This window comes from Podarcis tiliguerta, assembly GCF_965153285.1.
Source record: "Podarcis tiliguerta genome assembly, chromosome: 7".
Lineage (NCBI taxonomy): Eukaryota > Metazoa > Chordata > Lepidosauria > Squamata > Lacertidae > Podarcis > Podarcis tiliguerta.
The window spans coordinates 1366775-1393275 of NC_139540.1; the positions used below are offsets into that span (position 1 = coordinate 1366775).

Genomic DNA, 26501 nt, shown 5'->3' on the forward strand with positions numbered 1-26501 from the left:
GGGAGGCATGAATCAAAAGTGCTCAGCAGAAGCCGTGACCCACAGGAACATGTATTTATGCCCTAGTGTAGACACAGCTATCGTGCATGTCGGGTAAGTTATATATATATAACTTACCTGAGAGTCAAGAGTGGATTTCATGTTCTTTATTCAGCTCATAGTAGTGAGGAGGAATGGAAGTTCCCCCAGAATGTCTGCTTTATATACATTATTTACCCAATGGGCCCCATGTGATTGGCTAATTCCGGGATTCTCCTGTAGACCAATCAGGTTGCGGATTCACTTCCACCTGGAGCTCGATTGGGTGGCTCCTGTGGACCAATCAGACTGCTGCATTCTGGATCCTATTGTTCTAGGACCAACAGACTGCTGCATTTTGAATCCTTTCAACTCAGTACATAACAGTACCCTTTTCAATGCATGCTGGAAAAGTTTTTTTAAACAAACCAGCCCAGGTATTTCAAACGCTTGTGTGTTTTCGTCTAGTTTTTAGTTTTACTGGTTTTATGCTTGAATATTTTTTAAAAATGGGGGGCTTTGCAGTTTTACAATCTTTTTGTTTTCTTTTCTTTGTCAACTGCTTTGTGGGGTTTTTTTTACAATTTAGTGGTGCATAAATGTTATGAAATAAATCAATAAATATTCTGTCTTAAAATATTGCAGTTGCTTTCACCCTGGCCTCATTTGGGGTGAGAGACCCTTCTCTTTTCTGCTTTTCTTTTTATAGGAAGTGATAAATGCTGAGTTCATGCAGCGCTCAGAGACAGTGGCCCAATTTCTTCTGAAAACGACTGAAATATCCACAGGTATTGGGAAATTGCTGGCTCTATCGCTCCTGAACGTTTCGGGGTATTCAAGGACACACACACATCCCACAGAATAACATAGCGGGTGTTCTGTCTGCAGATTCCTCTCTCTTTCTGGATAGTATTAACAAAACTCCACAAAGCTCTCATACATAGATTTATTGAAGATAATCAAGGCAGATGTAGAAATATTGCTCACATTCCGATAGGCTGTTGTATGGCCCTGAATGAAGATGGCTAGAAGCTTTTCATGAAGTTCTCTGTGGAGCTCTGCAAGGAGCGATCCCGCTTGCTGTCCTGGCTTCTGGCTTAGCGCATGGCTCCATCTCCCGCAAAAGCCCCCAAGAGCCGCACACACACTCCGCGCGCTCTTTAAAGGGGGCGCGGCTCTTGGGGGAGCCTTAGCCGCGCGCAGCCTCTCCCAGGCAGGGGATGAAGGACAGAACTTTCTTTATGTACGCCACAACAGCAGCAAGAATACTCATCGCAAAGTATTGGACGTCACAAGATCTACCCACCCGGGAAGAATGGCAGATGAAGCTGATGGACTACATGGAATTGGCGGAAATGACTGGCAGAATCCGAGACCAGGGAGAAGAGTCGGTGGAAGAAGATTGGAAGAAATTTAAAGTATATTTACAGAAATACTGCAAAATTAATGAATGTTAGAAGAATGCTGGAATGAAGTTATATGGCTTTAGCAGAAATGTTATTAAATTGTGTTAAGATAAATTATAGAACAAAAAAATGGAGAAAGGTGGAAAGGATTTGCTGAAATAGCTAACTGAACTAGAATACAAAAAAAGGGAGGTGTGAGGAGGTCGATGAAACAAGTAAATGAAAGGTAAAGATATGGAAATATTGGGTGTGTTTTTAAATGTTTTTGTTTTCCTTGTGGTTTTGATGTATTGTTATTTTGTTTCTGTTTTTGTTTTTGTTTTCGATGTATTGTTAAATTTTTTATTGTTTTTTTCCCTTTTTCTGTAATTATTAAACTCTTAATAAATATTATTCAAAAAAAAAAAAAGGGGGAGAGGCTGCGCGTGGCTATCCCATAAGCCAGGACAACCAGTGGGATCGCTGCTCAGCGATCCCGCTGGCTGTCCTGGCTTATGGGATTCCGAATTTTTTAATTTCTATTTTCCTCTTCCAAAAACTAGGTGAATCTTATGGACTGGTGCGTCTTATAGAGCAAAAAATACGGCATATCAACTTTTCTCAACTGGCACATTGAGTGAGCTCTGTCCTATTGCCATAGCTATAATAAATGCTGGGTCCCTAAATCTGTATGCTGGACTTGGAAATAGTTTCCTTGGTTCTGTAGTTTATTCAAAAAGTGGTTGTTCCGGCTTGATGGGAGAGGAAATGGGAAAAATAGACAAAGGTTATTTATGTATGCTACGACTGCTACTAGAACCTTGTAAGCCCAAAAATGGAAAGTACAGGAACCAGCAACAGCGGAGGAGTGGCAGACAAGGATGGTCAAATTAGCAGAATTAGCAAAACTGACCTACAGGATCCGCAACCAGGAGGAAACAAAGTTCCGAAGAGAGTGGAGCAAATTTGTGGAGTATATAAGTGGAGTAGAAGTATGAAGTATGAAGACTCTAGTAGGACTGAAATAAATCTTATGGCGTGGTTGGGAAATTATTAAGAAACTATGGAAAGGGAATTGGAGAGAACCTGCTGGAGGGAGGGAGGGAAGTCAGTGGGTATATGATTATGGAGCATTATTGTATTTGGTTTGTTTATGTGAAATGAAAAATCAATAAAAAGCATTTAAAAAAACAAAACAAAAGGTTTCCTCACCTGGGAAACGAACAACGCGGCGTAGAGGTGAATTCTTACCACACCTTGGGTTCCGTGACAGAAGAAAAATGAAATGTGTTAGGGAAAAACAGAATGTATTTCCGTCTTCTTCTGCTTCTTCTTCCCAGTATAAGCTGTGCCATCAATTTACGTCACTTATATATCCAATAAAGGGATGCAGGTGGCACTGTGGGTTAAACCACAGAGCCCAGGGCTTGCCGATAAGAAGGTCGGCGGTTTGAATCCCCGCGATGGGGTGAGCTCCCGTTGCTCAGTCCCTGCTCCTGCCAACCTAGCAGTTCGAAAGCACGTCAAAGTGCAAGTAGATAAATAGGTACCACTCCGGCGGGAAGGTAAACGGCATTTCCGTGCGCTGCTCTGGTTCGCCAGAAGCGGCTTAGTCATGCTGGCCACATGACTTGGAAGCTGTATACCAGCTCCCTCGGCCAATAAAGCGAGATGAGCACCGCAACCCCAGAGTCGTCTGCGACTGGACCTAACGGTCGGGGTCCCTTTACAGCTGCCGTGAGTGTGACCTAGCTGCATTGCTGAAGGAACCACTATGGACCTAATGGTCAGGGGTCCCTTTACCTTTTTTATATCCAATAAAGTGGAATGTGAGAAGATTCAGGATAGAAGGAAGGATTTATTCAGGCAGAGCAAACTGTGGAACTCCCTTCCACAAGAGGCAGGGAGGGCCACTGACTGAGACGACTTTAAAAGAAACTGACAAAATTCACAGAGAAGCAGGTCATCAATGGCTTTTAAGCCAGATGTCTACGCTCTGAATCCACCGTTGGAGAGAGCAATTGCTTCCAAATGCCAGTGGCCGGAAGGCACAGAAGAGGAGACTCCGCCTTCCAGGCTAGGATTCCTCCAGGCAACCTGCTTATTGAGTATTCACCCTTCCTTCCTTCCTTCCTTCCTTCCTCCCTCCCTTCCTTCCTTCCTTCCTTCCTTCCTTCCTTATTTATTTATTTTTAATTGAATTTATATACTGCCCTATACATTTCTCATCACTTTCCTAACCACAAAAGGCTTATTAAAAGTTGATTTGTTGCGCTTGGGCAACAGAGTGTTTTAACTTTGCAGACCTCAGTAAATGCCCAGCCCGCTCTTGAATCCCTTCTGCAGAAACCCCGCTGACTGAGCCTTGGTTCCAATTTGTCTGCCCCAGGCTTGCAGGGAAGTTAAATGACGTTGCATCAAGCAAGGGGCTCTCCCATGCTCCACAGCATTTCCCCACCACTTCCCTTCCTGCAAAAAGACAAGCTTTTCTTGGGAGGGCAGAAGCAGCAAATCCGCTCCAGTTTTACAACCAGGATTTGCCGGCACAGGACTGAATCCCACCCTAAAATGGCAGCCCCCCAGTGACAGTCCGGAGGCAGCTCTGGTTTATCATGGGGGCTTTAATAGACCCTCAGCTATCCCACCCCCCTCCGTTCACAGAGGGAATTGTCTCAGGTCTACATCAGGGCTCAAAGTCCGGGCAGAAGGTGACTTTGGGGGCCTTGACACCTGCCCCACTGCTCATTCTGCTCACCCCAGAGACACCCCACTGCCGCCCCTTCTCTCCCACCCACCCCCTTGTCCGTCTGGAGGGCAGAGAAGCCAGACTGGGAAGCTGCGAAGGCTCTGAAGAGGCAAGGCAGAGATGGCATCGTGAGCCAAGGGAAAGGGGGTGCCAGGTCCCTGGGAGCTGAGACAGGGTTGTGCCCATTCCCCTTCCCAGTACATTGAGGCCTTGTCTATGGGAACGTGCTATTAGGAGGGGCTCTGAAGTGCGGCAGAGGCTGCTCTCCGGAGAGCAGAGTTGATCCCAGTTCCAGACCGTGCCTTCTGGGTGGGGAGTCCCTCTGGCAGTGGCATGAAGGCAGGGAGGAGATTTGGGCAAGAGCCCCCACCCTAATGCCCCTGCTTCTCTGCGGTCTTCTGGCTGCTGCCCAGCAGCTGGAGCTGAGAATATTCCTGGGTGAATTTGGCATGGAACTGGCTCATCTTCTGCAAGACAACCTTCAGCTTCTCCAGAGGCGGCAGGATGGTCATTCTGGGGCAGATCGAGAAAGGAGAGGTTCAGAGAAGAAGAAGAAGTGGTGGAGGAGGAGTTTGGATTTGATATCCCGCTTTATCGCTACCCGAAGGAGTCTCAAAGCAGCTAACATTCTCCTTTCCCTTCCTCCCCCACAACAAACACTCTGTGAAGTGAGTGGGGCTGAGAGACTTCAGAGAAGTGTGACTGGCCCAAGGTCACCCAGCAGCTGCATGCAGGCCCAGACCGGGGGGGGGGGGGGTATTTATCTATATTTTCCATTTTGTCTTTATATGTAGATACGGTTCAAGCCTTGAAATAAAATTATTTGTCAGCATAACTTTTGTGAAAATTATTTATGTATGAAATCTACTCGGAGTCGAGAGTGGATTTCATGCTCTTCATTCAGCTCATAGTGGTGAGGAGGAATGGAAGTTCCCCCAGAATGTCTGCCTTATATACATTATTTACACAATGGGCCCCACGTGATTGGCTAATTCTGGGATTCTCCTGTAGGCCAATCAGGTTGTGGATTCACTTCCAGCTGGAGCTGGATTGGGTGGCTCCTGTGGACCAATCAGACTGCTGCATTCTGGATCCTATTGTTCTGGGACCAATAAGACTGCTGCATTCTGGACGCTATTCTACTCAGTACACAACAATATACTTACTTATTTATAGGACTTCAGTTATCCCCAGGGTAAAAAAAAGGGGGCACATTATCTACCAGGCCCGGCCTGTGCAAGGCCCTGGCTGCATGTGGAGGAGCGGGGAAGCGAACCCGGTTCACCAGATTACGAGTCCACCACTCTTAACCACTACACCACACTGGCTCATGGGAGTGCAGAGCTGGAAGAGACCCATCCCCTGACAGAGGCAGACCTCTCTTTCTCGCGTGCAAGTAAGACTGGGACCCTGTCAGCAGGACATGAGCACTGGAGCCCTCCAGCAACTGGGACTCAGAAGCCTGGCTGCCTCTGACTGTGGAGGCAGAACATTGCCATCAGGGCTCAGAGCCACCAGTAGCCCTCTCCTCCTCCTCCTCCTCCATGAATGTGTCTAATCCTCTATTAAAGGAGGGGACAAGGTGCGCAGCCTGGGAGTCATTTTAGACTCACAGCCATCCATGGAGGCGCAGGTCAATTCTGTGTCCAGAGCGGCTGTTTACCAGCTCCACCTGGTACGCAGGATGAGACCCCACCTGCCCACAAACTGTCTTGCCAGAGTGGTGCATGCTCTAGTTATTTCCCGCTTGGACTACTGCAATGCGCTCTGTGTGGGGCTACCCTTGAAGGTGACCCGGAAACTACAACTAATCCAGAATGTGGCACCCAGACTGGTGACTGGGAGCGGCCACCAAGACCACATAACACCGGTCTTGAAAGACCTACATTGGCTCCCAGTACATTTCCGAGCACAATTCAAAGTGTTGGTGCTGACCTTTAAAGCCCTAAACAGCCTTGGTCCACTATACCTGAAGGAGCGTCTCCACCCCCATCGTTCAGCCCAGACACTGAAATCCAGCTCCAAGGGCCACTCTGGGCAGCTTCCAACCAGGATTAAAAATACATCAAAATGTCACACATTAAAAACTCCCCTGAACAGGGCTGCCTTCAGATGTCTTCTAAAAGTCAGAAAGTTGTTTTTCTCTTTGACAACTGGTGGGAGGGCATTCCACAGGGCGGGTGCCACCACCGAGAAGGCCCTCCGCCTGGTTCCCTGTAACTTGGCTTCTCACAGTGAGGGAACTGTCAGAAGGCCCTCGGAGCTGGACCTCAGTGTCCGGGCAGAACGATGGGGGTGAGAGCCTGAGACCCCACCTGGAGTCCCAGGAGTGGAGAGAGACCACAGGGAACCAAGAGGGTCTTTACCTGAAGTGAAAGGTCCCTTCCTTCTGGCCAAAGCCACTCCCTGGCACAACACAGATGCCCGTCTCCTCCAGAAGCTTCAGGCAGAAGAACATGTCTGGCGCCTGGCCCAGGGCCTGGGAGAAGGGAAGGGGGAGACAAGAGCTAGTGACATAGAGATGCTTGGGGGGCGGGGCTGGGAGATGGAAATGGGATGCCACCAGCTTGGAAGCTGAAGGAGCTCAGTGCTCTGGAGATGGGCAGCCACGTTCTGGATGGTGAGTGCCAGGCAGGACAAAGAATCAAAGACACACAACTTCCAAAAAGGTACCTGGTCAACCCAAGCCCATGGTGAGGCTCATGAGACGACAATGAGAAATGTCCCCAGGCCTGTCCTGTGGAAACTTCTACCCCAGGGATTCAGCATACATCTTCTATTCTGCCAGGCCTAGACTGGCAATTGAGAAGACACCTTTCCACAATCCTTAAATGATGCATGGTTTAACTTCTTTGCAGTTTTATTGCATGGATTTATGTTTTTATTGCTGCCAACCGCTTTGATATACCTTTTAAAGTGATGCGGCGATATGCAAATATTTGCATGAATAGATAAATGCGACGAAAGCAATGAAACGTTTTGTGGCAAAGAGATCCTTCCATCTGGAGAGACCGGGGCTCAAACTTGCAGCCTTCTTCTGCACACATAGCATCTGTCCTGCCCCTGAGTCCTGGCCCCTCCCTGGAAAGAGGATACTGGAGTCGAAGCCCCAGGTGGAGGTGTGGCCTTACCTGTGCCTCTTGCACAGCCTGGGGCGGGAGATGAATTCGGGGGAAGGCATACATGGCCCCCTGCACGGGGTTGCAGCGGATCCCGGGCGCTCGGTTGAAGGTCTCTTCCGTGAGCTGCGCCTTCTGGGCCAGAGAGCTCAGCACGGCCTGCTTTTCCTGCATCGTGAGGAGGAAGAGAGACCCCCCAGGTCAGAGGATGGGGGAAAGGAACCAGGAAGAGGCCATGAATGGCCACGATTCATCTCTTGCTGCTACAGGTGGCACTGTGGTCTAAACCAGTGTCAGAGGAACTCTCTCTGGTACCCAGGGCAGAACATGCCGCCCGGTGGCGCACACGCGATGTCTATACAGAGTGTGCATGCGCGGCAGCCTATACAGTCGCCGTGCGAGAGGCAGCCTGTACAGACCCCCGTATGGACGGCACGCGAAAGCGGCAGCCACTATGGACGCCGTGTGAGCAGCACCCATACTGACTGCACGCGCCCTCGGCTGCTCCACAGCTGGGGGGGAGGCAGGGGCCGTATCTTGTCACACACACTCCCAGAGTGGCACCTGGGGCGACCCGCCCCCTCCGCTCCCCACTTTGTATGCTCCTAGTCTAAACCACTTTCTTGGGCTCCAAGATCACTGCAGATGGTGACAGCAGTCACGAAATTAAAAGACGCCTGCTTCTTGGGAGGAAAGCAATGACAAACCTAGACAGCATCTTAAGCAGAGACATCACCTTGCCAACAAAGGTTCGTATAGTTAAAGCTATGGTTTTCCCAGTAGTGATGTATGGAAGTGAGAGCTGGACCATAAAGAAGGCTGATCGCCAAAGAATGGATGCTTTTGAATTCTGGTGCTGGAGGAGACTCTTGAGAGCCCCATGGACTGCCAGAAGATCAAACCTCTCCATTCTGAAGGAAATCAGCCCTGAGTGCTCACTGGAAGTACAGATCCTGAAGCTGAGGCTCCAATACTTGGGCCACCTCATGAGAAGAGAAGACTCTCTGGAAAAGACCCTGATGTTGGGAAAGATGGAGGGCACAAGGAGAAGGGGACGACGGAGGACGAGATGGCGGGACAGTGTTCTCGAAGCGACCAGCATGAGTCTGACCAAACTGCGGGAGGCAGTGGAAGACAGGAGTGCCTGGCGTGCTCTGGTCCAGGGGGGCACGAAGAGGCGGACACGACTAAATGACTAAACAACAATTTGCTTTTGGCTGTGATTCCAAAATTCCTCAGTTCCTCTCAATGCACCGCCAGCCCCCGTTTTACTCGCCTGGCAGAACTGTTGGTAGGAAGGGTCTCCAGGCTGAGGCTGATTCACAACGACATCCAAGAGGACCTGCCCAGTCACTGGTGGGCAGAGGCGCACAGAGATGAGCTTGCTCAGCTGCTGCTGGACTAAGGGGTCCATGTTAATCACCTCCATGTAACCACCTCGGAAGCCGCACCTGACGACATAAGGAAGTGTGCAAAACTGTGCAGTAGGATTGGTCCGAACGTAAATATTAAAATATCCACCCGACTCTTCCTGGCTCCATATTAGGCAGGAGATTTTAAGCCAGGGAAGAAGCCAGACTCTCCCCTCTGTCCATTTCACAGGAGGCAGAAGAGGCTATCCCCCAGGCAGTGCAGCAGAAGAGGCTACTCACTCGCCCATGAAGCCCTTGGAGATGGAGTGGAAGGAGGCCAGCTCCACGCTGTCCGAGTACTTGGGCCCCATCTCAAAGAGCACCTTCTTGAAGGAGTGGAACTGGGATCCCTCGGCGTAAACGTTGTCCTGGTAGACCTTGGGGGTGGAAGGGGCACAGGGTTGGCGCGCAAGCATCAATGATAATAATGGGCGGCTTCCAACAGAACACTAAAATGCAATAACCTATTAAACATTAAAAGCTTCCCTAAACATGGCTGTTTAGCTTCCGTTCCACAGTGCGGGTGCCACCACCGAGAAGGCCCTCTGCCTGGTTCCCTGTAACTTGGCTTCTTGCAGCGAGGGAACTGCCAGAAGGCCCTCGGTGCTGGACCTCAGTGTCCGGGCAGAACGATGGGGGTGGAGACGCTCCTTCAGATCTACTGGACCGAGGCCATTTAGGGCTTTCAAGGTCAGCACCAACACTTTGAATTGCGCTCTGAAATGTACTGGGAGCCAGTGTAGGTCTTTCAAGACCGGTGTTATATGGTCTCGGTGGCCGCTCCCAGTCACCAGCCTCACTGCTGCATTCCGGATTAGTTGTAGTTTCTGGGTCACCTTCAAAGGTAGCCCCATATAGAGCTCATTGCAGTAGTCCAAGCGGGAGATAACCAGAGCATGCACCACTCTAGCGAGACAGACTGCGGGCAGGAAGGGTCTCATCCTCCGTACCAGATGGAGCCGCCCTGGACACAGAATTAACCTGAGCCTCCAAAATGACTCCCAGGCTGCGCACCTGGTCCTTCAGGGGCACAGTCACCCCATTCAGGACCAGGGAGTCCCCCACCCCCACCCACCCCCCTGTTTTGCTCATTGTGTTAATGTCATTTGCTACCATTTATGGGGCTGGTGGCTTGCCCTTGTTTTCCCGCAAGTTGTATGTTATATGAAATAGCAATGTGTTATATGATTCCTCCCAATTTTGTTCCCCCATGTTATCATGTTTACGAATATATTTTGGGGACCTTTGGGGGACGAGCAACTACTAAGTTAAATAAGTAAGTGAGTGAGTAAGTAAATGAGGCCAAGGGGCCAAGAGGAAAAGGGGGGGGGTCTCTAAGGCACTGGCACAGTTTCCAGGACATCTTGGAGCAAGGAGGCTTGATGAACCAGAGTACGGATGTTCTGCCTTGGCCTCTCTCATTCCCAGCCCATTTCCCAGAAGAGAGACCAACTGGCCTTGGCCAAATGGGTCAATGGAGCAAGAGGGATGCACAAGAACATAAGAAGGGCCTGGGTGCTGGATCAGGCCCACCTAGTCTACCATCCTGTCCTCCCAGTGCCTCTGTTGCGAAACCCGCAAGTGGGACCAGCAACTGGTGTGCAGAAGCATCACTGCCTTTGATTGTGAAGGTCCCAAAGTCTCACCTCATCAGCCAGGAGGAAGAGCTGTTCCTCCCAGGCAAAGCGGATGACATCTTCGATGCGCTGGCGACTCTGGACCTGCCCTGAGGCGAGAGAAGAGGAGACAAAGAGAAGTTTGCAGGGGGAGATGCTCTGCTCTCCACTGGGCGCCATACTGGGATAGGAATTTTGAGGTCTTAGGTACATGTTCAATGTTCCTAAGTGTACCAACCAAGCACGTACATAGAGCAGCACAGGAAGGCCAACCTGGAACCATTTTGATTCCCAAATGTTTTCTCTGCAAGGTCAAAGGAAAATGGAAAAGCCTCCCCGTTGTCTTTTCCTTCACAAATCCTGTCTTAAGGGCACATTTAAGATATGAATAGGGTGTGAGTCTGTGACCTGGCTCAGGAACTAAGTATTTATCATTACAAAAGACTGGCCAGGCTCCCCAGGCAATCCAATCAAGTGACCATTAAACAGGTAACCTGTCAGACGAGATAAACAACAATGCACTCAGATTTCTGCTGTAGACCGCCTTTTCTGTGATATAGGTATGATGTATATGGGGGGTGGTCTTAGGTTACACCCCCTTTTGTGATGTGTGTATGATGTATGGAGGGGTGGTCTGGAGCTCCAGGGCAGGAAATCTAAAATGTCTATATAAAGCCTTGAGAGCCATTGTTCTGGGTTCCTCCTCCCTCCTGCGTGTCGTGAGTGAGGACCCTGTTGCAACAGATCAATAAAGATCAGGCTTACTAGCAATATTCTCTGCTTGGCCTCTGTTATCTTCTCCTACCAATAGGGAACCTATGTAAGGACTCTATATGGGCTCTTGGATACCCCATAAGGGGAAAAGGGCAGGTTTTTGTTTACAACAACGCCGCCCAAAGCTGCCCCTGCAGCTGGGGTACCCTGAGCTTCGGGGACCTACCGGTGGGGTTGCCCGGGTTGATGATGCAGAGGGCACGGGGCTGGCAGTGCTGGCGAGCCTCTTTCAGGGCCCTCCACAGCTCCGCAATGTCCAGGGCCCAGCAGTTGTCCTCGTCCAGGTAGTAGTTTATCTGCACGGCGTTGAGTTCGGCCAAAGCGGCGGAGTAAAGCGGGTATTGGGGAATGGGGATCATCACCCCCGTACGGGAGCGCCCCTCCCCTGAGACCAGCAGCTTCAGGATCGTCTAAGGGGCAGACCAAGAGGGAGTCTCAGAGGTGGTGGTAGTGGGGTTCAAGGAGCAGCCCCAATCCTCGCCACCCCACTTCATACCCTCTAGCCCCAAGCAAACTGCGCCCCCCATACCACAATCGCATCGCTGGCGCCTGTAGACAGGAAGATGTTTTCCGCCCTGGAGGGGATTCCGCCGTCCCGGCGCTCAATGAAGTGAGCCACATCCTGGCGGATGAGCTCAATGCCAGGGCTGACACTGTAGGCGCCTGAAGGTGGGAGAGAGAGGAGGAAAGAAGGAACTTGTTATGTACTGAGTTGAACAGGATCCAGAATGCAGCAGTCTGATTGGTCCTAGAACAATAGGATCCAGAATGCAGCAGTCTGATTGGTCCTAGAACAATAGGATCCAGAATGCAGCAGTCTGATTGGTTTGCAGGAGCCACCCAATCCAACTCCAGGTGGAAGTGAATCCGCAACCTGATTGGCCTACAGGAGAATCCCGGAATTAGCCAATCACGTGGGGCCCGTTGTGTAAATAGTGTATATAAAGCAGACATTCTGGGGGAACTTCCATTCCTCCTCACCACTATGAGCTGAATAAAGAGCATGAAATCCACTCTCAACTCCAAGTATATTTCAGAACTCCTGGACCAGCAGATCTGGAATTTGTGACAAGGTGGAATATTATAGATGCCAGAGGAAGGGCAAAGGGGGCTCACCGATGCTGTGCCCCCCACACGCCGCCAGCAGCCTCCGGGCCTTCTCCTTTGCATCCTCTGGAAAGTTGGGGTCCTTCAAGAGGTCCGGGAACATGCAGAGGGCGCTGACCTGCCAGGAGAGAGCAAAGCTGAAAACCAGCCTCTGTGGTCCCCAAAACCCTCCCATTTCAGTCTAGTGAGCGGCTCCCTCTCAGTCAGACTTTTGCCAAGCAGGTGCCCTCTGGGTCTTTGGGCTACAACTCCCACCAGACCCCATTAATCCAATTTGATCAATGGAAACTCAAGGGACTCAAATATCCCCACCACCCCAGCCACTTTCCCCCTAAGCTGGCATTTTTTCATCTCTGCTAAGCTAAGCAGTTGGTCCCTTACCTCTCTCGCCCTGATCTGGCCACAGTGATCCACACAATGGTCACCTCCAGGCTTGATTATTATAACTTGCTCTACGTGGGGCTGCCCTTGAGACTGACCCAGAAATCCAGCGGGTGCAGAATGCTGCGGCGAGACTCCTTACGGGGTCCTCGCTGCGAGATCACATTCACCCAGTGCTATACCAGCTGCACTGGCTCCCGGTGGAGTACAGGATCAGGTTCAAGGGCCTGGTTTTAACCTTTAAAGCCCTATGCGGCCTAGGACCCTCGTACCTATGGGACCGCCTCTCCTGGGATGTCCCACGGACAAAAACATCTTGGACGTCCCGGGCCACAGGGAGGTTAGGCTGGCCTCAACCAGAGCCAGGGCTTTTTCGGCTGTGGCCCCAACTTGGTGGAATGCTCTGTCCCAAGGGACTAGGGCCCTGCGGGACCTGACATCTTTCCGCAGGGCCTGCAAGACGGAGCTGTTCCACCAGACCTTTGGTCAGGGTGCAGCCTGACTCCCTCCTTTGGCAATCCTCACAGAACTCTAGCCCAATGGTTGCCATTAATCTGATTTGAACTGATTTTATAATGAAATGATTTTTAAATGTATCATTTTACTGTTGTTAGCCGCTCTGAGCCCGGCTTCGGCTGGGGAGGGCGGGATATAAATTGTTGTTGTTGTTGTTGTTATTAACAGTTCTCGGCCAGGCAGAAATCCAACAGGTCTGGCCTCCTGGTCCTCCCCTCCCCTTCCCACCCAGGGTTCCATCCCCTGCGTCCCTGACCTCAGCCCACCTGTGGCTGCCCCCCTCGCCACCCTCCCCTCGGACCGTACCTGGCGGAGGAAGGTGATGGGCTTCTGCCCCATTGCCTGGGCATCGCCAATGTTGGCTCTGATCACCTCCGTGAAGGGCTTTTTCGCCCCCTGCAAAGAGGAGAAGACCTGTGGGTGTGGCTTTTGGCACAGGGGGCAGCCCTCGACCAGCACCACCAATTCCGCCCCACCCCAGAGTCAGCCACGCATCAGCACCAAAGAGATCTTATCACACACACACACACACACACAAATACAGTGGTGCCCCGCAAGACGAATGCCTCGCAAGACGGAAAACCCGCTAGACGAAAGGGTTTTCCGTTTTGGAGGTGCTTCGCAAAACGAATTTGCTATGGGCTTGCTTCGCAAGACGAAAATGTCTTGCGATTCCTGGGTTTTTCCCCCCTCCCCCCCCCATTTTTCCCAAGCCCCTAAGCCGCTTAACAGCTGTTCGCTAAGCCGCTTAACAGCTGATCTAAGCCGCTAATAGCCTTTTAGCAGCTAATCCGCTAATCCCTTAAATCTTTAATAGCCGCTAATAGCCGCTAAACCGCTAATAGCGCTAATAGCGCTAATCCGCTAATGGGCTTGCTTCGCAAGACGAAAAAAACCGCAAGATGAAGAGACTCACGGAATGGATTCTTTTCGTCTTGCGAGGCACCATTGTAAATCTATGATGTGGCAGCTTTTATAATATTTTGTGCAGTTCTGGTCACCTCCGATCAAAAAGGATATTATAGTGACATAAAGGTAAAGGGACCCCTGACGGTTAGGTCCAGTCGTGGAGGACTCCGGACTTTATTGGCCGAGGTAGCTGGCGTACAGCTTCTGGGTCATGTGGCCAGCATGACTAAGCCACTTCTGGCGAACCAGAGCAGCGCACGGAAACGCCGTTTACCTTCCTGCCAGAGTGGTACCTATTTATCTACTTGCACTTTGACGTGCTTTCGAACTGCTAGGTTGGCAGGAGCAGGGACCGAGCAACGGGAGCTCACCCGTCGCGGGGATTCGAACCGCCGACCTTCTGATCGGCAAGTCCTAGGCTCTGTGGTTTAACCCACAGCGCCACCCGCGCCCTCTTCCTTAGTTACTACAGTGAAATACTTTTGAGGCGGCAAAAGCTTTCTTTTTCTCCAGAAAACAAGTCCCACCGGAGAACCGCAGTTGGCAGCCTCAGTGAGGAGCATCTCTCTCCGAAACCAGGAGAGTGTCCTCTGCTTGGCTGGACGCCTGGAGGGTGAGGGGCCTCCCTGGGACTGAGGAACGGCAGCCCCCCTTCCTCACCCGAAAGACTCCTTTTGTGCTTCCCCCGCCAGGGGGTGTCGAGCCAAGAGGAAGAGCGAGGATCCCCATTCAGAGTCAAGCACCGTGCAAGTTGCCATGGCAGTGGGACAATACGCTGGGTGACCGCTCTCCTGCCCCGGCCAGCACAGTCCTGGCACATGGAGGAGGACGTGAGAGTCTTCAGGGGAAGGGGGACGCCAGCCAGGGGGGAGCGGACAGGGCTGTTGTGATGCCAGGAACAGAGAAGGATGCCCCCAGGGAAGAGACTCTTCCAGCAACTCAGAATATAAGAAGAGCCTGCAGGATTAGGCCAAAGGAGTCCCAGCTAGTCCCGGTGGCTCCTGGGGGCGTATCTGGTCAGGTTCAAGGTGCTGGTCTTGATCTTTAAAGCCCTTTCTGGCTTAGGGCCCTCGTATTTATGGGACTGCCTCTCCTGGTCTGTCCCACAGAGGACCTTAAGGTCCATGAATAACCATAGTTTAGATGTCCCGGGCCCAAAGGAAGTCCGATTATCCTCCACCAGGGCCAGGGCCTTCTCAGTGGTGGCTCCCACCTGGTGGAGTGCTCTGTCCCAGGAGACCAGGGCCCTGCAGGATTTAACCTCCTTCCGTAGGGCCTGTAAGACAGAGCTATTCCGCCTGGCCTTTAATCTGAATTCAGCCTGATCTTTTATTTCCCTAACCCTTCCCTCCCCTCCCCTTTTATGAAGATCATCCGCTCTGAGACCCCACAGCTAATTCTCCCCTGGTCTCCTCGCTGGCCCAAGTAAGACCCATTCAGCCAGCTAGCCCTGGGGATTATCTAATGCTTATTTCCCCTAAATTGATTTCTGAATTTTACTGCTATTCGTGTTTTTATACTGTATTTTATGCTGCTTTTACAATTAAGTGTTTTAGATTTGTTGTTAGCCGCCCTGAGCCTGGTTTTTGAACCAGGAAGGGCGGGGTAGAAATAAAAAAATATTACTATTATTATTATTAGTCACAGTGGACTACCAGATGCGCCAAAGGGAATCCCGCAAGCCAGGATCCGAGCACAAGAGAAATATTCTCCTCTCCTGAATGCTCCTGCAGCTGGGATTCAGAAGCATCCCTGACTCCAACTGCAGAGCGACTCAAATCTTTTAGTGTGGCACCAGCTACACTTTGGAACTCCCTGCCAATGGACATCAAGCAGGTGCCTTTGCTCTCCTCTTTTCGGCACCTGTGGATGCGGGTGGCGCTGTGGGTTAAACCACAGAGCCTAGGACTTGCCGATCAGAAGGTTGGCGGTTCGAATCCCCGCCACGGGGGGAGCTCCCGTTGCTCAGTCCCAGCTCCTGCCAACCTAGCAGTTCAAAAGCACGTCAAAGTGCAAGTAGATAAATAGGTACCGCTCCAGCGGGAAGGTAAACGGCGTTTCCGTGCGCTGCTCTGGTTCGCCAGAAGCAGCTTAGTCCTGCTGGCCACATGACCCAAAGAAGTCTCGTTCTTTGGAGGTCTTTAAGCAGAGGCTTGACAACCATATGTCAGGAGTGCTCTGATGGTGTTTCCTGCTTGGCAGGGGGTTGGACTCGATGGCCCTTGTGGTCTCTTCCAACTCTATGATTCTAGGATTCTATGACCCGGAAGCTGTACGCCGGCTCCCTCGGCTAGTAAAGCGAGATGAGCGCTGCAACCCCAGAGTCGGCCACGACTAGACCTAATGGTCAGGGGTCCCTTTACCTTTTAAATGCCTTCTTGTTCAGACAAGCCTGTGTGGGTGCTTAGAAAGTTTTGATTTGATTCTGGCATGTTATTTTACCTTTCCAAAGGTTTTTAATTATTGTTGTTCACGTTGCCGATTGGTAATTTTATTATTTGATCGTTTGTGCAAGCCGCTTTGAGTTGTGTATCGTTTACAGTGGGGCAGTCTATAAATTTTATGAATAAATAAATAAAACAAATCTGCTGGTGTGTGTGTGTGGAGGCCCAGGATCAGAGAGGCACAACATTTACAGACACTTCCAAGCAAGCGACCTCCTTTCCCTGCAAGCCCCTCCCTCCATTCTCCCCCACTGTTTTCCTTGCGGCTATTTCTAGATTGTAAGTTCCTTGGGGCAGGGAACTGCACAACTGTACATGGAACTGTACATGGATGACACTGTGTTCAGCAGCAGGAGGGCTCCCACATCCCCCCCGAAAGAGCCCAGAGACCAGAGGGATTGTGATTTCAGCATAACAAAAGGCGGAGGGTCAAAAAGCCAGCCCTTACTTGACATTGGACTTTGAGGACCATGAGCTCAGCTAGGGAGCTGAAAGTGTTAAAAGCTCCAGTTTGTGGAAGACCGGCTTGAACTAAGAAGCCCGATGAATTACATGAAGATGATGTACAGATGGTACACGACACCAGTGCAGTTAGGGAAAATGTACAAAACTAGCTCAAATATATGTTGGAATTGTAAGGAAAAGGGGGGACATTTTATCATATGTGGTGGGACTGTAATGTAATTAAGAAATTTTGGGAAATGATATACAATGAATTGAAGAAAATGTTCCATCTAACATTTGTTTAAAAACCTGAAGCATTTTTGTTTGGGATTGTCTGGAAAGATCTGCCCAAAAAGCTGAAAAACATCTTCATGTATGCGACAACGACCGCAAGAGTCCTAATAGCACAAGGATGGAAGACTGAAGAAACCCCAACTAAAGAATCATGGCAAGAAAAATTGATGGACTATGAGAACTGGCAAAACTGACATATAAGCTACGGGACAAGGATAACTGTGACTTTAAGGATGAATGGGAACCTTTCACAAAGTATCTGAAGACGCAACAAAGTGAACTGGACTCCTTGGCTGGCTTTGAATAAACATTCACAAACTTTTTATTGATCATAATCAGCTAAATAGTTTGAGGATCTATACAACTGTGTAACATGCAGAAAACAGCATTTTTAGAGAAATCAAAGACTGGAACTGAGGGAAGCTGAGGTGGGGTGAGTGGGCTTTGTGTGGGAGGGTGGGGGGAGGGAGGAAAAATGGGGGGAAATAAGGATGATATGTTTCTGGATAATATGTTTTGTTTTAATTTTGAATTTAAAAGTTTTTTTAAAAAAAACCAAAAAACTAAGAAGCCCGGCATAACTTTTCAGGCGGACAGGACTTGGCTGGGCTCCAGACCTTGAACCTAGAGCTGGAAGGGACCCAGAGGCCATTTAGTCCAACCCCGTGTGATGCAAGGAACCCTCGCTGCAACCATTAAGGCTGCCAGCCATCATCATCATCCACCCCTGTGAAACCAAGTGCACCAGATTCGCCTGTTGGGCTCCAGCCCTTTCTGGGTCAGAGGACTCTCACAAGCACAGGCAGCCTTCATACCCCCTTGACACCTGCCGCCACTGGGCTCCCTCCAAGAGGCTTTTGGGAGCTGCAGCTGCTGCCCACAGACCCTTTGGGAAGCCCACCCTCTTCCAAACCGGCAGCAGCAGCAACTGAGGGCTTGATCGGTCAAGCCCTCTGCAGCCCAGTGGCGTAGCGTGGGGGGTGCAGGGGGGGCCGACCGCACCGGGCGCAACATCTGGGGATTAGGGTTAGGGGGCGCAAATCCACGGGTTAGGGTGCGCAAATTACTTGCCTTGCCCCGGGTGCTGACAACCCATGCCACGCCACTGCTGCAGCCTGAGCTCCTGAAGGAATGTGTCTACCTGCTGGGAGCCCTGCCCTCTTCTGAGCGCTGTGCAGAGGCTGAAAGTCACGTCTGCCTGGGAGGGTTGGGCAGACTCCGGCACCTTGGAAACTCCTGGGGCACCCAAATCAGTTTGCAAATATCTTTTGGGATGCTGAAAAGCCTTAGTTTAGTGGTTTCTTAAGAGGGGACAGCCGGGCTGTGTATTCTGGCTCTGTTCTCCGAGACATTGGCTCTAGCCGTTTATCACCTGTGTGAATCGTAGAATTGTGGGGTTGGAAGAGAACCAGGGGTCATCTAGTCCAACCCCCTGCAATGCAGGGTTCACAGCTAAAGAATTCCTGACAGATGGCCATCTAACCCGTTTAAAAACCTCAGAGGAAGGAGACACCGTCACCAGTCCAACAGCTCTTACCGCCAGACAGTTCCTTCCTTATGTATGTAATTTCAAAGTTCTGCCTGCCACTCTGCACATTTTGATAATGGTGTCCAATAGATGCATCAGTACAGATCGGTTCATCTGGAGCAAATGCCACCCCCGCCAGACAGAAACCCTACTTTCTTTCCAGCTGTTTTGTTTCATATTGTTTCAGGTTGCTTTTACTGGATTTACAGCAGTGTGAACGCTCTGTTCGAACGATGGTCTAGAAACATTGCAAACTGATTGCAAACCAAAGGCGACTAGCTAAATCCCCAACTCAAGGCGAGAGAAGAGTCTTGCCAGTAGTGGGATGCTAATCTGGCCTGATGCCACGGTGACGGGCACGTTCCTCTCTTAGAAACATAGAACTGCAATGATTTGAAGGGAACCCCAAGGGCCATCTAGTTCAACCCGCTGCAACACAGCAATCTCAGCTGAAGAATCCCTGGCAGGCAGACATCTGGGCAATCTTTAGACACCCCCATTGAAGGACAGCCCGCCATCTTACCTGCTGAAGCTCCTTCTCCAGCTCAAGGGCTCGGGTGACAATGGGTCCCCGCACAGCATACTCCACCTTCTTGACCGAGGGGTTCAGGGAGTCGAGGGTCAGCACCTTCTCCCGCCGAGCCAGACCGTTCTCCGCCATCCCTGGCTTGCTCACCTGCCGCTGTAGGGCCCTGCGGAGCAAGAAGGCAGCAGGGCTGAGGGTTGGGCTCAGGAACGCCTCCGTCCAGAGCCTGGCACCGGGGAGAAGGCTGAGGCCCAGGACAGCCCTGGCCAGCCCATGCCTTGGCATCGCCCTTCAGGGGAACATTGGCCCTGATTGCTTCGGCGGCTGGGAGTAAAGTCCTGGCTGAGATCTGGGCGGGGCGGGGCAGGCGCTGGGCAGGTGGCAAAGGTCTGCACATTCCCAAGCAGGGGAAAATCAAAAGGGAGGTGGAAAGGAGGCTCCAGCTCTCCTCTGCAATCCAGGGCTGGGGGCTGGCTGCCTTCCCTGCAACTGGGGAGGGGGTCACTGACTGCCTTCCCTGCCCCAGGGGAGACGGGCACCTACCCAGCTCAGCTACCAGGCAGGGCAAGAGGCTGGTTCCCACACAGGAGGAGAAAGCGCAGCTCCTTTTAATCCAGGGCAAGAGGGAGGAGACTCCGGGCTGCAAGGAAGAAAGAGCCACATTGTGGAGCCGGGCTGAAAGGGACCTGCCATCTCGCCTTCAGGAACAAAGGCAGAAAGCAAACTCTCTCCCCGCACCCTCCTGCCTCCCACAGAGACTTTCACTGGGCCTGCCTGGGCAGGGTGCCATTATGGGATGGAGAGGGGTTGGGAGGAGAAGTTCAAACAGAGGGGTAAGAATGCTCAGGGGCCCGTTGGGGAGCAGAGGGGGGCCCCTGTCATTTCACGGGTCAGGGTTATGTAAGAGGGACAGCGAAGGATTGACACGGAAATTGCTCCTGATGAACTAAGAAGAATTTCGACGCCACTTGCAAAATTGAGGGTTCTGTGGACCCGTTTGCCTGGCGCTCATCAGCTGTCCTCGTTTGGCCTGTCCGGGATTCAAGCACACCCAAAGCTCAATAATCGGAAGCCCCCAGGTTGGCATCTTGACCAGAGCAAGTGGGGGACTGCTGCTCTGTTCATGACATTTATATCCCATCATCCCTGCAAGTTGCTCAAGGCGTAGTCCTCCCCTCCTTGGTTTAATTTCTGCATAAGCTTTGGGCAAGCAAGTCAGGATGGACGCTCAGTAAATGGGCCATATGGAGTGGCGCAAAAAGTCTGATGCTTTGCTGGTGTCGCAACTTCGTTGTGCCACGGCAAAAGAACTTGAGTCCGTTTTAAATGCACAAATGTAAAATCTGGCCTTTTTTTTAAATAAATTTTTTATTAGGTATTTTATAATTATAAAGGGGAAAAAACAATGAGGGGGAAAAACAATACATAAATTCAACAAACAGTACATTGACAACAAAAAGAAAAAAGAAAACAATACAACAATACAACATAAGAAAGAAAGAAAAAGCAAAAACACACATCCAAATTTTGATATCCAAATCTTTCATTTGCTTATTTCCTCGACTTCCTCGCACCTCCCTTTCTTGTATTCTAGTTCAAATTATCTAATTCGACAAATCCTTTCCCTCTTCTTCAATTTTTGTTCTATAATTTATCTTAACGACCATGCCCAGGAGAAAGGCCTCTGGTTTCTTCAGAAAGGTATATTTAAATACCTTTTTCATTTCAGTAAAAGTCTGGCCTTAACTTGAATTCCTCCGGCAAAATACCGACAGCCTGAAGGCAGCCTTGATATAAGCAGCTTCCTATTCCCCCAGTTTCTGCATACCCGTCAAGTGCCCCCTTTCTCCCGGGGCAGCCGTGGAAACGATTCATCCATCACGCTTTCTGCCAGTGTCCCAGGAAATCCTGGTTTTTCCAAGCAGGAAGAGGCAGCTCAGGGGGAGCTCAGCTGGCAGCCGAGCAAAAGGCGCTCATTTTATGACAGGGCATTCTGGCAGGAGGCAGCTGACCCGCGCCAGAGCGAAAGACCAAAAAACAAGCACCCTGATTTGGATCCTCTGGATGTTGGAGGATCTGGTTTCTGGTGGCATCCCTGGGCCCAGAGATGGAGCTACATTTCTGGTGCGCTGAAGCCTGAACGGCTTCACAAACGGCAATGAGATCTGGGTAAGCACTGTTACCTTCTTCAAGTAATAATAATACTAATAACAATTTATTATTTATACCCCATTTTGGAGGTCCCAAGTCGCAAGGTGGTTAGATTGGTCTCAACTAGGGCAAGGGCCTTTTCAGCACTGGCCCCGACATGGTGGAATGCTCTGTCCCAAGAGACCAGGGCCCTGTGGGACTTGACATCTTTCCGCAGGGCCTGCAAGACAGAGCTGTTCCGCCTGGCCTTTGGTTTCGACTCAGTCTGACCCTTATGTTTCCCTCCCCTTACAGTTTTGACTTTTAAAATGAGACTGCATTTTAAATTACATTTTAACCTGTATTTTAAATTGGTTCTTTTTCCCCTTAGTATGTTTTTACTGTAATTTTGCTGGTGTTAGCCACCCTGTTGGAATGCTTTATACCTAGGAAGGGCAGGGTATAAATAAAATTTTTATTATTATTATTATTATTATTATTATTATTATTAATGCGTGAAGTTTTATTCTGTTTTTAATCTGTTGGCAGCCGCCCAGAGGGGCTGGAGAAACCCAGCCGGATGGGTGGAGTATAAATAAATTATTATTATTATTATTATTATTATTATTATTATTTCAGGGCCCCTCTGGTGATTGGCACCCTTCCCCTCACCTGCCGTTGCTCCATGCTCAGGTGGCCCCAGGCGCCCCCTCATTCCGCCTTGGGGCTGAGGAGCCTCATCCTTCCCTCTCCAGAGCCTGAACTTGGGTGCCAGCGGGTCCGGGGGGTTCTCTTGCCTTGTGAGGGACAGAGCAGAACCTTCCGGAACAGAACATTGGGAGAATTCTCAGGGTCAGTGCAAATGGCAAGAGGCGGCCCAGGAAGGCAAAGACTCCATGAGCTCCTCTGGGACATCCGTTCCGATGTGACAGCATCTGTGACATTTATTTATCCATTATGACAATTCTACTCTGCTTTCCTCAAGGACAAACCCAGACAGCATCCTAAAAAGCAGAGATATCACCTTGCCGACAAAGGTCCGTATAGTTCAATCTCTGGTTTTCCCAGTAGTGATGTATGGAAGTGAGAGCTGGACCATAAAGGAGGCTGATCGCTGAAGAATTGATGCTTTTGAATTATTGTGCTGGAGGAGACTCTGGAGAGTCCCATGGACTGAAAGATCAAACCTCTCCATTCTGAAGGAAATCAGCCCTGAGTGCTCACTGGAAGGACAGATCCTGAAGCTGAGGCTCCAAGACTTTGGCCCCCTCATGAGAAGAGAAGACTCCCTGGAAAAGACCCTGATGTTGGGAAAGATGGAGGGCACAAGGAGAAGGGGACGACAGAGGACGAGATGGTGGGACAGTGTTCTTGAAGCTACCAGCATGAGTTTGACCAAACTGTGGGAGGCAATGGAAGACAGGAGTAATAGGGCTTAGTGAGTGGGGAGAGTTTGTGGCAGAGAGAAGTCCAGACTCAGAGGCAGAAGTGGAAGCAGGAGAAGAGAGTGGACAAGAGGCGGAAATGAGTCTGTTGTAACTCTCTCTACGTGGGGCTGACCTTGAGACTGACCCAGAAACTCCAGCGGGTGCAGAATGCCGCGGCGAGACTCCTTACGGGGTCGTCGCTGCGAGATCACATTCACCTGGTGCTATACCAGCTGCACTGGTTCCCGGTGGAGTACAGGATCAGGTTTAAGGTGCTGGTTTTGACCTTCAAAGCCCTATACGGCGTAGGACCCTCGTACCTACGGGGCCGCCTCTCCTGGTATGTCCCACAAAGGACCTTACGGTCTTCAAATAAAAACATCTTGGAGGTCCTGGGCCACAGGGAGGTTAGGCTGGCCTCAACCAGAGCCAGGGCTTTTTCGGTCATGGCCCCAATCTGGTGGAACGCTCTGTCACAAGAGACCAGGGCCCTGCAGGACTTGACATCTTTCCGCAAGGCCTGCAAGAAGGAGCTGTTCCACCAGGCCTTTGGCCAAGGCACAGTCTGACCCCCTCCTTTGGTAATCCTCACAGAACTCTAGCCCAATGGTTGCCATGAATTTGATTTTGAATTGATTTTAGTATGCTGTGTTACTTTTACTATTGTTAGCCGCTCTGAGCCCGGCTTTGGCTGGGGAGGGCGGAAGATAAATAAAAATTTATTTTTCGCCTTGCCATATGACTTGTACTGCAATTATCCTACCTTCTTCATCCTTGAAAATCTGCTGAGCTTCAAATTTATTCTTTATATACAAAACCACTCCTCTCTTCCTGCTTCTATCAGATGAAATAAATTCATTTCCCAATTTTTTATTAATCAATATCTTTCTATGTCTTCTCGCCACATGAATTTCTTGTAAACAAATAATGTCCAATGAATTAATGAATTGATTTTAGAATGCTGTGTTACTTTTATTGTTGTTAGCTGCTCTGAGCCCGGCTTTGGCTGGGGAGGGCGGGATATAAATTATTATTATTATTGTTATTATTATTATTATTGAAGAGGCATGGGTGTCTCCCCCCTCCCCCACTGCAACAACTCTCCTCCCCGCTGGTCTCCCAGGACCAGAAGAGGCATGAAGAGGGTGGTGGATAAGTTCACTTCCTGCAGGCATAGTCTCCAATTGTTTGGGGGAAAGCCTGGAGGGCAGAGGACTTAGACGGCTCTGGCGAGAAGGAGCGGCAGAACCTGAAAGAGCAGAACCAGGAATCTGCAACAGAATGAAAAGCTTGCTTGTAAAGGAAAGTTTTCCGTGGCCGGTGCCAGCGAAAGAAAGAGGAAGAGGAAAGCTAACCTCTTGAGGCAGGGGGTTCCACACCTGAAGGGTCTCTCCCTCGCTGCCTCCATCTGAACCTCAGGAGAACTATGTCGCAGGGTCTCTCAGGAGGGTCTCTACAGCTGATCTGACAGGGTGGGCATATTCCCAGAGGCAATCATCCAAGTAACTTGGAGACATTCCCTTAGTATTAAGAATTGGGTGATTTGAGGGCTTTCTCATGGCCCAGGCAGTTCCCGTCAGGTTCCAGAAGCTGTTGCAGAAGTTGGTCTAAGAAAGGAAGTCGTTTGAAGCCATCCCTCCTTCCTCTGGTCTGTCTGCAGACCCAGAATTATCACACGGTGTCAGAAATGCAGGCTGAGGAGTGCAGTGAATCAGCTAAAAGAGCTTTTGTTGGCTGCATGGCTAGAAGCTGGAGATAAGAAGCTGTGGGAACCACACCCAGAGAAAGCGCAAAAACCTGTCCATGGGTTGCTCAACAGGACTTGTGGAAATGTTACAGCCACCGTCCAGCCTGCAGTCGTCAGGGGATGGTGCAGTTAACTGGAAAAGGTCTAGAGGAAGTTATGAACTGTTGTTGTTTAGTCGTGTCCGACTCTTTGTGTAGTTGTGACGCCAGGCCCTCCTGTCTTCCACCACCTCCCGCAGTTTGGTCAGACTCATGCTGGTAGCTTCGAGAACACTGTCCCACCATCTCTTCCTCTGTCGTCCCCTTCTCCTTGTGCCCTCCATCTTTCCCAGCATCAGGGTCTTTTCCATGGAGTCTTCTCTTCTCATGAGGTGGTCAAAGTCTTGGAGCCTCAGCTTCAGGATCTGTCCTTGCAGTGAGCACTCAGGGCTGATTTCCTTAAGGATGGAGAGGTTTGATCTTCTTGCAGTCCATGGGACTTTCAAGAGTCTCCTCCAGCACCAGAATTCAAAAGCATCAATTCTTTGGTGATCAGCCTTCTTTATGGTCCAGCTCTCACTTCCATACATCACTACTGGGAAAACCAGAGCTTTTACTATACGGACCTTTGTCGGCAAGGTGATGTCTCTGCTTTTTAAGATGCTGTCTAGGTCTGTACTTGGCAGCAATAGGTGCAGAAGGGGGAAATGGTGTGATAAATTCATCCATTTTTCTACATGTGTTACAGGTCCCTCATGCCAGGCCAAATCCACCCAGTCTGAGCTTAAGGGGCTAGTCTAGCATCCTGGGCCAGGCTTTGCAGATGGTGTTCTGGAGAACAGAGAGACTGTCTTTCTCCTCTTTCAGAATACTCTCAAGACAATCTTATAACGATTCCTGATTTGCTTGCACAAAGCTTAAGCAGAGGTTAGATCGCATGTGGTCTTTTTTGAGGATTCACCCTTCTTTGCTATGGAGGTGTTTCTGTGCCTTCAGTCATTCATTCATCCTAGTTTTCAAGGCATCTCTCCATCTCTCGCCAAATTGCAAAATGTGTGTTTGTGTGTGTGTGTTGCACCAAAACAGCAGAATACTTGATTCCCCTTCGAGGTCACAAAGCTAAACATTTGACATGCACTTGAATTGCACTTGCAAATACTGATCTCAAAGAACATGGGTAGGCAAACTAAGGCCCGGGGGCCGGATCCAGCCCAATCGCCTTCTAAATCCGGCCCGCGGACGGTCCAGGAATCAGCATGTTTTTACATGAGTAGAATGTGTGCTTTTATTTAAAATGCATCTTGGAGTTATTTGTGGGGCATAGGAATTTGTTCATTTCCGCCAAAAAAAATATAGTCTGGCCTCCCACAAGGTCTGAGGGACAGTGGACCGGCCCCCTGCTGAAAATGTTTGCTGACCCCTGTCCTAGAAGCACACAGAACTCTCTCTGCATCCCAGTAGAGTCACCCAGCATGGCTGCTGCACCCTGGAAGATTTAGGGCAGACAAAAATATCTGAATATTCACACAGGGCTTTGTTAAACCATGGAACTCACTGCCACAAGAATGGCCACCAACTTAGATAGCTTTTTTTTTTTTTTAAGGCTCCTAGTCATGACAATTGCATGCTATGAATGAATGGATGATTTTTTTTTTCTTTTATGGCCAAACAGCCAGCATACTAAAACCAGAATTTCTGCATAGTTCTTTACAAAAATGACAGAAACGATCACAGTGGAATTTAACCATCAAGGTAAACGGCGTTTCTGTGCGCTGCTCTGGTTCACCAGAAGCGGCTTAGTCATGCTGGCCACATGACCCGGAAGCTGTACGCCGGCTCCCTCGGCCAATAAAGCGAGACGAGCGCCGCAATCCCAGAGTCAGCCACGACTGGACCTAATGGTCAGGGGTCCCTTTACCTTTACCTTTACCTTTACAAGGGCTGCTAGTCACAACAGCTGCATGCTCTGCACAGGATCATAAGCGCGTAAGGAGAGCCTG

General features: G+C 50.1%; 1 protein-coding gene across 5 annotated transcripts in view; it reads right to left on the reverse strand.

The window, feature by feature from the left end:
• Positions 1-4006: 4006 nt before the first annotated feature.
• Positions 4007-26501, reverse strand: part of GPT (glutamic--pyruvic transaminase) — a 32179-nt gene continuing 9684 nt past the window's right edge. Inside the window, exons 2-14 of one of the 5 annotated variants that reach the window (XM_083449052.1) lie at positions 22022-22168; positions 19763-19859; positions 19217-19385; positions 13381-13470; positions 12187-12295; positions 11600-11733; positions 11237-11480; positions 10327-10406; positions 8921-9057; positions 8545-8719; positions 7281-7436; positions 6516-6628; positions 4007-4662 (exon numbers count right to left, since the gene is read on the reverse strand). In XM_083449052.1, the coding sequence (XP_083305178.1) occupies positions 4521-4662; positions 6516-6628; positions 7281-7436; positions 8545-8719; positions 8921-9057; positions 10327-10406; positions 11237-11480; positions 11600-11733; positions 12187-12295; positions 13381-13470; positions 19217-19354 (1518 nt within the window). In that variant the 5' untranslated portion in view covers positions 19355-19385; positions 19763-19859; positions 22022-22168 and the 3' untranslated portion in view covers positions 4007-4520. Of the gene's footprint in view, positions 4663-6515; positions 6629-7280; positions 7437-8544; positions 8720-8920; positions 9058-10326; positions 10407-11236; positions 11481-11599; positions 11734-12186; positions 12296-13380; positions 13471-19216; positions 19530-19762; positions 19860-22021; positions 22169-26501 lie in introns of those variants that run through there. The other 4 variants (XM_083449050.1, XM_083449053.1, XM_083449051.1 and 1 more) reach the window with 4 other exon arrangements.